This window comes from Lethenteron reissneri, unplaced genomic scaffold (assembly GCF_015708825.2).
Source record: "Lethenteron reissneri isolate LAM-NWPU_2019-01 unplaced genomic scaffold, ASM1570882v1 scaffold_82, whole genome shotgun sequence".
In the NCBI taxonomy this organism is placed as follows: Eukaryota; Metazoa; Chordata; class Hyperoartia; order Petromyzontiformes; family Petromyzontidae; genus Lethenteron; species Lethenteron reissneri.
In genome coordinates, this window is record NW_026892351.1 from 181,368 (window position 1) to 194,204 (window position 12,837).

Below are 12,837 nucleotides of genomic sequence, written 5' to 3' on the forward strand. Positions count from 1 at the left end.
TGGTGGTGCAGGGTGAGTGTGGTGGGTGCAGGGTGAGTGTGGTGGGTGCAGGGTGAGTGTGGTGGGTGCAGGGTGAGTGTGGTGGGTGCAGGGTGAGTGTGGTGGGTGCAGGGTGAGTGTGGTGGGTGCAGGGTGAGTGTGGTGGGTGCAGGGTGAGTGTGGTGGGTGCGGGGTATCACGGACTGGGTGGGTGCAGGGTGTGGGTGGTGGGTGGAGGATATCACAGGGTGGGTGGGTGCAGGGTGTGGGTGGTGGGTGGAGGGTATTACAGGGTGGGTGGGTGCAGGGTGAGTGTTGTGAGTGTGGTGAGTGTGGTAAAAGTGATCAGGGTTCACACTGATCCACCACCTCCACCACCCCTACTGTGCAGTGGACCGGCCACCACAAAGCAGCACACGTCGGAGGAGTGAGCGGATGGCTCTCCCTATGCGGGCCAGGCTCCCTTGCTTCCTCTTCTCCTGCTGCACCACCAACTCCTCTACCAGAGTCTCCTCCTGTACCACCAACTCCTCCACCAGGGTCTCCTGTACCACCAACTCCTCCACCAGCGTCTCCTCAAGTACCACAAACTCCTCCACCAGGGTCTCCTGTACCACCAACTCCTCCACCAAGGTCTCCTCCTGTACCACCAACTCCTCCACCAAGGTCTCCTCAAGTACCACCAACTCCTCCACCAAGGTCTCCTCCTGTACCACCAACTCCTCCACCAGGGTCTCCTGTACCACCAACTCCTCCACCAAGGTCTCCTCCTGTACCACCAACTCCTCTACCAGAGTCTTTTGTACCACCAACTCCTCCACCAGGGTCTCCTCCTGTACCACCAACTCCTCCACCAAGGTCTCCTCAAGTACCACCAACTCCTCCACCAAGGTCTCCTCCTGTACCACCAACTCCTCTACCAGGGTCTCCTCGAGTACCACCAGCTCCTCCACGAGAGTCTCCTCCTCTTGCACCACCAGCTCCTCCACCATGGTCTCTTCCTCCACAACCTTCAACTTCTCTTTAGAGGCCTGGGCGAGCAAGGAGGATGGGCGCTGTGCCGGCTCCATTCTGTGAAGAAATGCGCACGACACCGTTCCAACTTCCTGCTTCAGGAGAGATCAGTCCCCCCCCTCCCCCCATTGTCCATGGGTGGACTAAGTGTGTGCCGCAGAAGATTAACCCAGCTAATAAACAGTGCCGCAATAATGCAGCATACCTTTGCCCACCGTGAGTCTGGTTACGAAATGGGCATTAGTCTGGCGGTGTCTCAGTGGATGCAGGGCAACTTGGGAAAGATATTGCCGCTTCATTATCTGTCCTCACCCAAAAACCAATTATGGAAAAATAAATCCGTATATAACCGAATCTACACATTCTCTTTGGCTGGAACTCACAGCCAGAGAGGAGCTGGGATTGAGTCCCATACAGGGGCCACTTTCTCTGTGTGGAATGTGGAGTGTGTTCTACCAACCACCCTACCCTGCCTGCCCCCCCCCCCCCCCTGCATGGGTTTCCAGAATCAGAATCTTTCTTTAAACTGGATGAAGAGGAGTCTGATGAGCTATGAAGCTCTTCTTTCACAGATGTCCAGTCAAGTCACAGGGTCAGCAGGTTATAACAACAAACAAAACAAAAGGAGTCCAAAGTATACTAAAAAAATAAAGCGTATAAATACAAATGGCATAAGTAAATAAAATCCTGTCAGTTGTTCAACACTAAATGCAAGCTTGGGCAATGCAGCGAAACAGCAACAAAAACAGCCTCACACCACACCAAGATAACACAATCCTTCAATAAAATTGCACATTAAAATTTCACTTCCATTCCTCTGGGTTTGGCAACTGAACCCTCACAAACACGCGGTGCAACCAGTGTTGGATGGACATCTCCACCAGTGTTGTAAATTGAAACTCCAAATCACTCAATTGGGATCGCACAGCAGCAGCAGCAGTACATTTGTTCTGTACTGCAAAAAACTTGGCAGGACCCTCCTGAAAAAAGTATTGAGACTGAGTGAGGCTATTGCTGGCTAAATAAGCGTAGAGGTAGTAGCAATAAAGATAAATAGATATTAAACACACACAGGAGCAGAGTCGTCCCCCGGGTACGGTGTACGGGGGGTGACCACCCCGGGCCCTGCGCTTTGGGGGGCCCTGCGCTTCGATGTCACGGTGTCAGACGTAATACTTCCGTTTAACACGTAGGCTATCGCTCCGGATTGGCTCACAAGTGATGACATCACATTTATCGCTTTATTTTAGACTGAAAGAGGAGGATTCCTTTGCTATTCGTAAGCCCACACCGTGTAACTTGCCCCAGGCCCCGCACCCCCCTATAGACTGCCTTGACCACTGGACAAGCAGATGGTGGCTTACCGTCGCTCAGCAGCTCCAGAGTGCTTCACACTGCCAGGAGCAGCAACGGTGGTGGTGGTGGCTTTGCTGGCCGTGGTGGTGCTGGTGGCCGCGGTCCGGAGCCAGTTATGAGCCAGCGCCTGCACTGGCGTCATACGACAATTCGGATCCCATCTGTTGAGAGATGCACGGGGGACACACGTGGCCACGTGGTGAGAGAGGCATGGTGAGAGCTTTGATGTTCCTTCCCTTCTCCCACGAGGTCCAGGAATGCACAGCAGCAGCGGAAGCCACAGTAGCAGTGGCAGTCCTCTGATGACCAGCAGCGGCTTGGACAGACCTCCCACTCCTCCACAGAGGGCTAACTCCACAGAGGGCCAGTGGTACCGCTTATTGGCAGGTCCACTCAGCTCCACATCTTCCTGGTGATCGGTGGAGAGCGGTCGCCGATCAATTGGAGGGGGGGAATCCTCGTGGAGAGGGGGTGGGAGTGGTGGGTGGTTCTTACCGCAAACAGGAGCTGATGAATTCGACAAACTCCGGGTCATCGCTTTTGAGCACCCTGTGAAGTGGGAAGCTCCCCGGAACCCTTTTCTTGCCTGGGCAGAACATCTTCCCCCGATGGTCTGCAGGAGCCATGCACAGCGGAAGAGACGAAGTCACCAACCACCACATCGCCCATCTACCCACTTAATGACCGATTCATCAACCCACTCATCCACCTACCCACCCATACACTCTTCCACCTCCCCAATCGCTCACTCACCTATCCACCTACCCACTCACCCACCCACTCATCTACCCACCCACCCTCTCGCTGACCCACTCACCCAACCACTCACCCATTCGCCCAATTACCCAACAACCTACTCGCCTACTCACCCACATACCCATCCACTTGCCCACACACCCATTTACCCACCCACATACCCAAGTAATGTAAAATACAAAGACGCCCCCTCCAAAACAAAATAACAACAGCCTGAGGCCACTCCCTAAAACTGAATCCGGTCTGTCATTCACCCCACGCTTCAACTCACCAAAGAACTGCGTTCTGTCGGGTGCTCCATTCACCATGTACCTCGGAGGCATCCCCAGAATCTGCACATGGTTGACATGAAGACAAAGGTCACCCGTATAGCTTCGGCACACTGTCGGGACAAGTGCTGTTAGATCGAGTAGCAAAATTAGCAGCGTTTGTTGAGGGCCAGCACTGTGGCACAGAGAGACAGGAGTGGCGGCTGATTTCAGCCGCATCATCTCTCCATAACAAAAAGGCTCAGTCCCTTTTACACGCACCTTTACATCATCCGCACCTAGTTTACACAACAAAGGCTCATTCCTAACAGCGTGCTTCAGCCGCACCGAACCTCACAAAAATAATATTCAGGGCCTACCTTGGCTCCTCCCACCCTCAACCAGTATATATATACAAGGACTGTTTCTTGGAATTTCTCTCACTTGATACAGCTATCGTGCTGTGAATGTTCCACCTGAAGATGGAGGCTTGTGTTGCCTCTGAAACTTCGTGATTTTTATTTTATTTTTATTTTACTTTTATAAATTTTTTCATTTTTTACCTACGTGACTTTACCAAAAAAACCTAAGAATATGAATCCTTGCAGTCACGAAAGCTTCAAATCTAGAATTGACCCAGATACTTTACACACTCCACCAGGTACTCAGTTGAGGCTGTCTCGAACTAGAGGAGGCCCAGGACCAGTTCAGACAATCGTCACTGGTGTTGCCCATGAGCTGGAATCAACCTCAGTTTCTAGCACAGCAGGCTGACCGCTACACTACCGCTCCCCCACACAAACAAGACACACACGTGTACACGCAACATACGACGGCCGTTATTCACAGATCACCAATTGGCCACCCCCCCTCCTCCCACCCCCATAGCCCACGACTCCAAGGAAAGAGAGGGGGATCACGAGCGGACAGACGCCGTGTGGGAAATACCTCTATGCAGCGCGGGAGGTGATCTTCGTGGCTGTTGGACCGGAATAATTCCCTGCCCGTCGCCAACTCAGCCACCGTGCAGCCCAGCGCCCACATATCCACTCCACATGTCAAGCTATAGCCCAGCAACAGCTCCGGAGCCAAGTATTCTAGGGTGCCACCAACATTCATAGCTGTACAAAAATCACAAGGACAACAAACATATGTGCGTGTGTACACACTGTGTCTTAAACAGCATCATCATCATGCACATAAACAGTCACATGTACAGACACTAAGATACTCACACACAGACACACTCAGACAGACACTGACATATAGACACTCACACGGACGCAGAGAGACCCATGCACAAAGACAGCCATACAGACACCCACACGCAGACACTCACACACCCAGGTGAGGTCACTCACGTTGACTTTCCACGAAAAAGCTCGTGCCAAAGTCCGTGATCCTCACGGTGCCAGTCACGGTGTCTTTGACGAGAACATTTTCCTGGAGGATGGGTAGAATGAATTCAAGCTCAGAGGTTATGCCGATATCATTCAGCCAGCAGTGGATCAATCACATACCACGACACACGCTAAACAGGGGAACTAGATGAGGCATAGCCTTGTCGACAAGCGTCAGTCAAGTGCAATATTCACTGTTTTCTGACAGCTGTCACTGGGGGGTGCCCCTTTCAAATATGTCAAAATTGTAGATGTGAGTAGAGGCGTGTCACGTTCAAAGCACTCTCAGGCACCATCAAAGTGAAGGGGGGTGGCTCTATTGACAACCGATTGCCGTTGCTCCAACAGGAGAGCTGCATGGAGCTCACAGCTGGATGAGTGCCCGTTAACGAGTTACAGACAAAAAGCCACACACAAGAGAGTGCACGAATTCTGTGACGCTTTCCACTGGACCTTTGTCTTAGGCCTTTTATCAATTTGCAAATTGGAATTCGATAACGAACAGTTGTCAGGCCAAAATGCACATTTCGCACGTTTTGAAAATTGTTATTTTTGACTCCGTTTCATGTCTCCCAGGGTTTGGGGCAATGCTGATCAACGTTACCGGTTTTCTCCCTGGTGAGTCCCCAAGAGCGACACGACTCTACACTATAGTTAAATTCATACCAGATCACATTCACCAGAGGAGCATGGCCCTGCCTCCTTCCAGTGAGATGGGCAGAGCTTACATATCGACCTTGTGACCAACATGGCCGGTTTTCTCTGTGGAACGAGTCCTCAATAAAGATACACCTCTGCAATCTTAATTTGTAGCTTTCGTGACTGCAGGAATTACTCTTTGGTTCTTTCGGTAAAGTCACATACAAAGCTTGCGTACTTTGTCACCCGTTGCCCTACTCATTGACATGCTAATTTTTTCTCTAACCCCTCCCTCTCTCCGCCCCCACCCCCCTCTCTCTATTTAAGGCCTCGTCACAGAAACGTTCTCTCTCTGTGTGCCGATGTGTGTTCTCTCTATGTATCTTTGCGATGTCTGTCTGCTTATATGTCTGTCTATAGTTTGGTGGTTAGATTTGTGTTGCTATTTCTTTTATACCTGATGACGATTGCTTGTGTTGCAATCGAAACGTCGTATGCTATTATTTTATTTCTTATTTTATCTTTATACGTGACTTTACCGAAAGAACCAAAGAGTGATACACCTCTGCACCAAATTGAAAGCTGAACGCTGTGTCCACTCACAGGCTTGATGTCCGCGTGGACGATTTTCCTGGAATTGATGTGGCGCAAGAACTTGAGGATGCCCCTGGTGTAGGTTTTCACCATCGCCATGTCCAACCGCCGGAGCCCCGCATTCCTAATCACTTCATGAAGGCTCTCCCTGTGAGAGAGGCAGAAGCAGCAACAAAAACACGGCATCAGTACCATCCCCTACAATGCTGCACTGATTCTGATAACGATAATCACGTTCATATTGTACGTTCACGTGCACGTTTATGACCAATATTAAGAGTTATAGTTCCGTGTGGGTTGAGGTCGTCAATTTGCCCATAAACCAAATCAGTTGGCATATCTGCCCACTTGACAACTTGATTTAATTGGCTTTGTTGCCGGGTAGTGGAGGGTTATCCATTGGGAGAAGATAAAAACTCAACACAGCGATTTTCGCCGAGAGGCACAAGCATCACCACTGCCATGCAGCCACCCTGCTGATTGAGTGGAGGCGTGGGTCGGTGAAAGTGGCAGGGCTAATGGAGGAAAGACAAGTGGCCTCCAATGCACCCGTGGCACATGGCAGCTCCACAGGATTACAATGCATGGGTGGTGGCGTGGGCATCTCAACATTAACAGCTTACTCTTTGGTTCTTTCGGTAAAGTCACGTATAAAGATAAAATAATAAATGTAATAATAGCATACTACGACGTTTCGATTGCAACACAAGCAATTATCATCAGGTATAAATGAAATGAAATAGCAACAAAAATCTAACCAGAAAACTATAGACAGACATATAAGCAGACAGATATCACCAAAATACATATGGTTGTCTATAGTTTTATGGTTAGATTTTTGTTGCTATTTCATTTATACCTGATGATGATTGCTTGTGTTGCAATCAAAACGTCGTAGTATGCTATTTAATTTATTATTTTATCTTTATACGTGACTTTACCGAAAGAACCAAAGAGTAATTCCTGCAGTCACGAAAGCTCCAAAATTAAGAATTAACAGCTTGCCGCGGTGGCGAGATGACATCTCCCCCGCCTGGTATGGAGGAGGTCCTAGGTTTGATCCCGACCGTGATGCCTGTAGATTTGGAGATTGCATGTTCTCCCCATGGGCATGTGAATTTTTCTGTGGGTCCACTGGTTTTCCCTTCCACATTTATAATCAAAATGCTACTTTTAGATTTAAAGCTTTCGTGACTGCAGGGATTCATCTTCTTGGTTCTTTCGGTAAAGTCACGTAGAATGGAAATAATAAAATAATAAAAATAAAACATAATAAAATAATTCTCACAACGTTTCGGTCACAACGCAAGCAGCCGTCATCAGGTGAAGAACAGGTCTGTCGGGGAGACAGAGTCTGTCTACGTGACTTTACCGAAAGAACCAAGAAGAAAAATGCTACTTTGTTAAGCTTTTATTTGTGGTCTGGTCGCTTCTAAAAAATAACGAAAGTTTGTTTAAGTTAGTTAACCACGTTATTGGCGGAGGGGGGGGGGGGGCATGCAGTACATACTTCAACAGCTCCATGACGATACAGTAGTGTCCTCTGAAATGAAATATGTTCAGGACTTTGATGACGTTGAAATCTTCATCACTGCCCTCGTCCTGAAGTTCCAGAGCTATCTGGAGCTCCATCTTCTGGTATGTTTCCTGCTTGGAGCTGCACAGAGGAAGTCCACAAATGAAGAGCCTACATTTGCTTAAGGGATATCCAGAGCCAAATGAAATTCTGAATAAAATAATTTAATATGAATTCACCAGGTCTAACAGCACCAGGAGTTCCAGTAGCACACTCGACTATCATTGGTGAGGAGCTCCCACAGAGGGAGCAGGAGCCGACGTAGGGCACCCAATAGGATTTGGAAGTGAAGAGCCATTCAAATCGGATTGGTCATTTGAGAAATCTAAATGCAAACGCATGTTAACACAACGCATTCTCACTTCAATATGCCTCTTCCATTCGGGCACACTTTTCGCATAACGCGGAATGTGCCCGTAATAACACGAACGCGCCCATTGCAACACGGAACGCTTCTCGTTATAACGTAGAACACGCCTGTTAAAGCACGGAACACGCCCGTTATAACACGATCTGTGAGTAGTCGACAACAAACTACTTTCTTGAGCTGCAATGATACATTACTCGCAATGATAAAGTAACGTGACAGCATACCCTCAGTCATTGGTCTCGTCATCTCAAGGTGTATGAGTGCATTGTATCTCGCCAAACATTATTATTACATTATTTATGGGGAAATTACTTTCGCTCAATACTTTTTTTGCTGAACGCGGAACTTTTCAGGAATGTATCTACAGCATTAAATGAGGAATTCCCGTAATGTGCACGTAATCTTTCAGCAATGGGATGTTTTGCCCCAATATTAGTTTACTCTGTGTGTGTGTATATTAAGCTTTAGGGAGGAAAAATCTGAGAACCCAGAAGGAACTGATGCAGAACAGGGGTAGAACATGCAGACTCCATACAGGAGGGCACCCGAATCAGGAGTCGAACCCAGGCTCCCCTTCTCGCTTTGATGCACGATTGTCACCGCTGCATCGCACGGCTGCCCGTGGCAACGGACTTAACAACAACATCGGCCTCATGACGGTGCGGCTCTGAAGTCTTACCTCGATGGTGACACCAGGATCTTGATGGCCACCAGGATGTTTCTTTTGTGATCAAGGCATTGGATCACCTGGCCTTGACCTCCTTCTCCAATCTTCTTCAGCACCTCATAGCGATAGCGGAGGTGCTCATGCCGGAACTGCACAAAAGGTACAATCATTTAAAGTGAATATAATTAAAATCACAAAATTTAAGAAGCGAGAATGTATATTCTTTGGGTCTTTTGGTAAAGTCACGTACATAGATTCAAAGAAAATAACAAAAAACTAAAAACAATCAAAGGGTTGCCGGGTGAAAATTATCATGTTAATGACAGATTAGTATGTTCATGGAATATCGCAGAGCTGCAACCGAGAGGTCGGCACGCAAAGTGGCTGTGTTAGTGTGAAAGCGCAAGTTTGAAATGGGCATAAAGCACGACTATCATCAGAAGGTGGTAGGATGGGAAGATCATAGCCAATTGTGACTTAAACAGGTTGGTAATGTCCTTCCAATGATTACTCAGTTTGTACCCATCTTCTTGGTTTAAATTGTGTCTGTGTCAATAAAAATGGATGGCTTCATGAAGTAATCTTTGTTGATAGCCAGTGGGCTTGCAAAGTACCTTCGTCTTGGAGAAATAAATTTCGTGTGAGACCACCGCATTAAAACAATGATCAGCCACGGCTGAGGTATTGGTCCTACCGTGTTTCAGATCCTACCTAGTTTCAGATTTGACTTATGTTCACGAACATCAGTCAGATCTGAAACTGTCGGGTTGGCTGCCCACCACTTGCATTAATATTGGCTGCTGACATTTGGGCAATGCCCATTTCAAACCCTAATAAACAGTTTGCCTTTGGAAGCTAACCCCCCTTTTCCTGAAGACGACCGATTGTGTTGCGATTGAAACGTAGTTTTAGTTTTTGGTTATTTTCTTTGAACCTATCTACGTGACTTTACCGAAAGACCCAAAAAATATGAATTCTTGCAGTCACGAAAGCTTTAAGTCAAGACTTAAGTGAGAATGTCATTTTCTAATGTATTTTCTGTAATGATTACGCTTTCTAAAATCTGTCGTTGTGGAATGTTCTGATGTTTGCTGGCTCAGTCTCCCTTCAAAATAGAGCTTCTTAGCTCAATGGGCTTTACTCGCGATAAAAAATTCTGATTCTGAAGTGCATTGGTGTGTGTGATAGCCCTGGTTGGTACTTCAGGTGCAATAACAAGAAGCCACAAACCCCGCTACCGATGGGCCCTGTGACCGCCCTCACAACTGGTGTTTTGTTGCGAGCCTCACCAGAATGTAATTTCGTTCTTGGTCGTCGTATCCATCATTGTTGCATCCCTCAGATTTGTTGCAAAGTGCAAAGTACCACACTTCCTGCATGGCTGCGAGTTCTAGCTTCTCACGGTGGGTCAAGTGAGGGCCAAAGAGAGCCATGATTTCTGCAGACATGAGAATAACAACAACATCTGTGTGATCCCAAAGTTGAGCAATTTGTAGGAAAATATTACAGGATTGGGATGTTTTGGCCAATACCAGTTATGTCTGTATGTATGTTCAACTTCTTTTGCACCGTACTTAGCCAATTTTGCCAAATGGAAGGACATTAAACTAAACATGAAACGTCCTAAAGAAAGTAGTTTTCATCTAGATGATTTAAAAGTGTATAGCTCCAGTGGCTTCCTAATATCGGAAGTGCATCTGAAAGCGTGTGATGTGCTGAGGCCAGAGCACAGAAAATCATCCCCATGCAACATGGCCACCATGATGCAGTCCCCCATGCAACATGGCTACCATTAAGTCCCGCATGCAACACTGCCAACATGAAGTCCCTCATGCAACGTGGCCACCTGGATATCACCCATGCATCATGGCCGCTATGAAATCTCCAATGCATCACGGCCACTGTGACATCCACCATGTAACATGGCCATTGTGATGTTCCACCATTCACCATGGCCCTCTGTGACGTCCCTCATTACTGTTCTTACCTTGCGGTGATTTGTTGCAGATGGAGGCGGTGCCCTCTGAGGACAGCGCACTCCACGTGGTGCAAGATTCGCCCTTACTCCTCGCCTCTCCAGCTCGGCTCATCTACACACACACAAAGACAAAGGTCCACCACGTAAACTTTAGCAAGATGTTGAGGAAAGTGCAGGAGGCGAGCACTGAGCCAGGATCTCTGAGATCCTGGGCTCCACAAACAGGAGGGTCCTGCCAAGATGTTGTGTCAGTTCTCAGCGTTGGGATATTTGGCCAATATCTGATGTCACACTTGGGTATTACAATGAGACACGTGTAGATTTAGAGGACACACACAGGTTAATGGCATCCTTCAAACTGTTAAGAGAAGAGGGGCCGGGCCAGGACATGCCACGGCCAGGAGGAACAACGATGGCCGATGGTCAAGAAGAATAACGGAGCTGCAGCCAAGTATCGGAGCACGTTTGAGAGGACAGCTTCCAGAAAGATGGAGTGACAAAATCGGTGCTTGGTGATTATGCCATTGCAGGATCGTGAGGGGTAGCAGGAACTCAGGGAAGGAGGGCCTTCATCCAGTAGTGGATAATAAAAGTACTGTAGATTATTCACGTGTAGACAGGCAGGTACACAGACAGGATCTCGGGGGAGATACTCTGATAGATGCACACACACTCAGGCAGGCAAGTCGATGTACACTCAGGTATATGGATAAGCGACAGGTAGCCACACTCAGAGTGGAGAGCACACGTCCATCAATACTTCACCACACGAGTCCGAAGAGCCACACGTACCTCCATGGTAGCAACTTGCAGAGCAGGGTGCACAGATCTCACAGCGTCTCTCGCACAGTCCGGGTCTCTGCGTGCGGAGCAGGAGACGAAGGCGAGGATCACAAAGAGTCGAGGGGGAGTGAGGGCTTCCAGATCTCAACAACGAGTCAAGTCACAACGCGGGCTTACATCCTCACCATGAACCCACATCATCAACACAGACTCACATCATCACCACTCACTCACAAGACGACATACAAAAACAACAACAACCCGACATTCGCCACTAAGTAGGGGTGATGACCACCACGGCGTCTGTACCAGGCCAGGTGCACTTTTAGTCCACGTGAAGTGTCGAAGGCTGACAAGACGTCACGGGATAGACCCAGGTCCAAAGGTTGGCTGAGATGACTGGCAGATACACCAGCTGTATCCCCAACTGTGCCACTTGTTGAATTTTATCCGCTACTCGCTGTGAGCGTCACTCCTCTGTCCTCAGTTGTTGTTGGAAGGCGACTGCCTCCTACTGCCCGTGGATCCTTCACGAGCTTCCTCGTGAAGGATGCTATCCCACACCGCTGATACCAGTCTTCTGCAAGTCCACTCAGCTCCACATCCTCCCAGATACAGCATCAGTCCATATTTTTTGACAGCCCATGTCGTGCCCGTTTAACCTCCTTTATGCAACCAAAAATAAACTGCTTGGGTATGCGGTCTACAAGACCCAGCCAATGCAGCCTTGCTGCTGGAGGAGCTTACTGGTGGGAATGTCTCCAGATCTTTCAAGCATTTGTGAGCCCCTCACACATCCAGCCTGGTTAACCCAGGATGGATCGACAATCAACACCACCCATCAACACCACCACACCAACAATACCACCACCAACAACACAACAAGACTATCACCACCAGCAACACCATACACCAAAAACATCACCAACACCGCCCCCATCAACATCACCTCCATCAACACCACTAACACTACCACAACCAACACCACCACCAAGACCACCACCACCAACACGACCACCAACAACACCACAATCAACAACACCACAATCAACAACACCACCATCAACACCACCACCATCAACACCACCAACACCAACAATACCACCACCATCAACACCACCAACACCACCACCAAGACCACCACCAACACAACAACCACCAACACCACAATCAACAACACCACCATCAACACCACCATCAACACCACCAACACTAACAATAAAACCACCATCAACATCACCACCACCAACACCACCACGAAGAACACCAACACCACACCACCACCAACACACACCACCATCACAAACACAAACACCACCACCATAACCACCACACACACCATCACAAACAACACCACCAAGACCACCACCATCAACACCACCAATACCACCACCATCAACACCAACAACACCACCACCACTAACAACAAAGATAAAGATCCCCCTTATAGCTGAAATAGACTGTTGGGGCAAGTGCT

The 12,837-nt window shown here is 48.4% G+C and overlaps 1 protein-coding gene across 1 annotated transcript; it reads right to left on the reverse strand.

The window, feature by feature from the left end:
• Positions 1–623: 623 nt before the first annotated feature.
• Positions 624–11,487, reverse strand: LOC133340147 (dual specificity tyrosine-phosphorylation-regulated kinase 4-like; the record flags this gene model as incomplete). Its single annotated transcript, XM_061548216.1, has 12 exons — positions 11,370–11,487; positions 10,587–10,689; positions 9,889–10,037; positions 8,612–8,748; positions 7,497–7,643; positions 5,996–6,134; positions 4,715–4,796; positions 4,302–4,474; positions 3,377–3,437; positions 2,845–2,962; positions 2,358–2,510; positions 624–1,050 (listed from the first exon to the last, which is right to left on the reverse strand). Coding segments are annotated over exons 1-12 (1,695 nt in total), but the record flags the coding sequence as incomplete, so codon positions are not given.
• Positions 11,488–12,837: the final 1,350 nt, after the last annotated feature.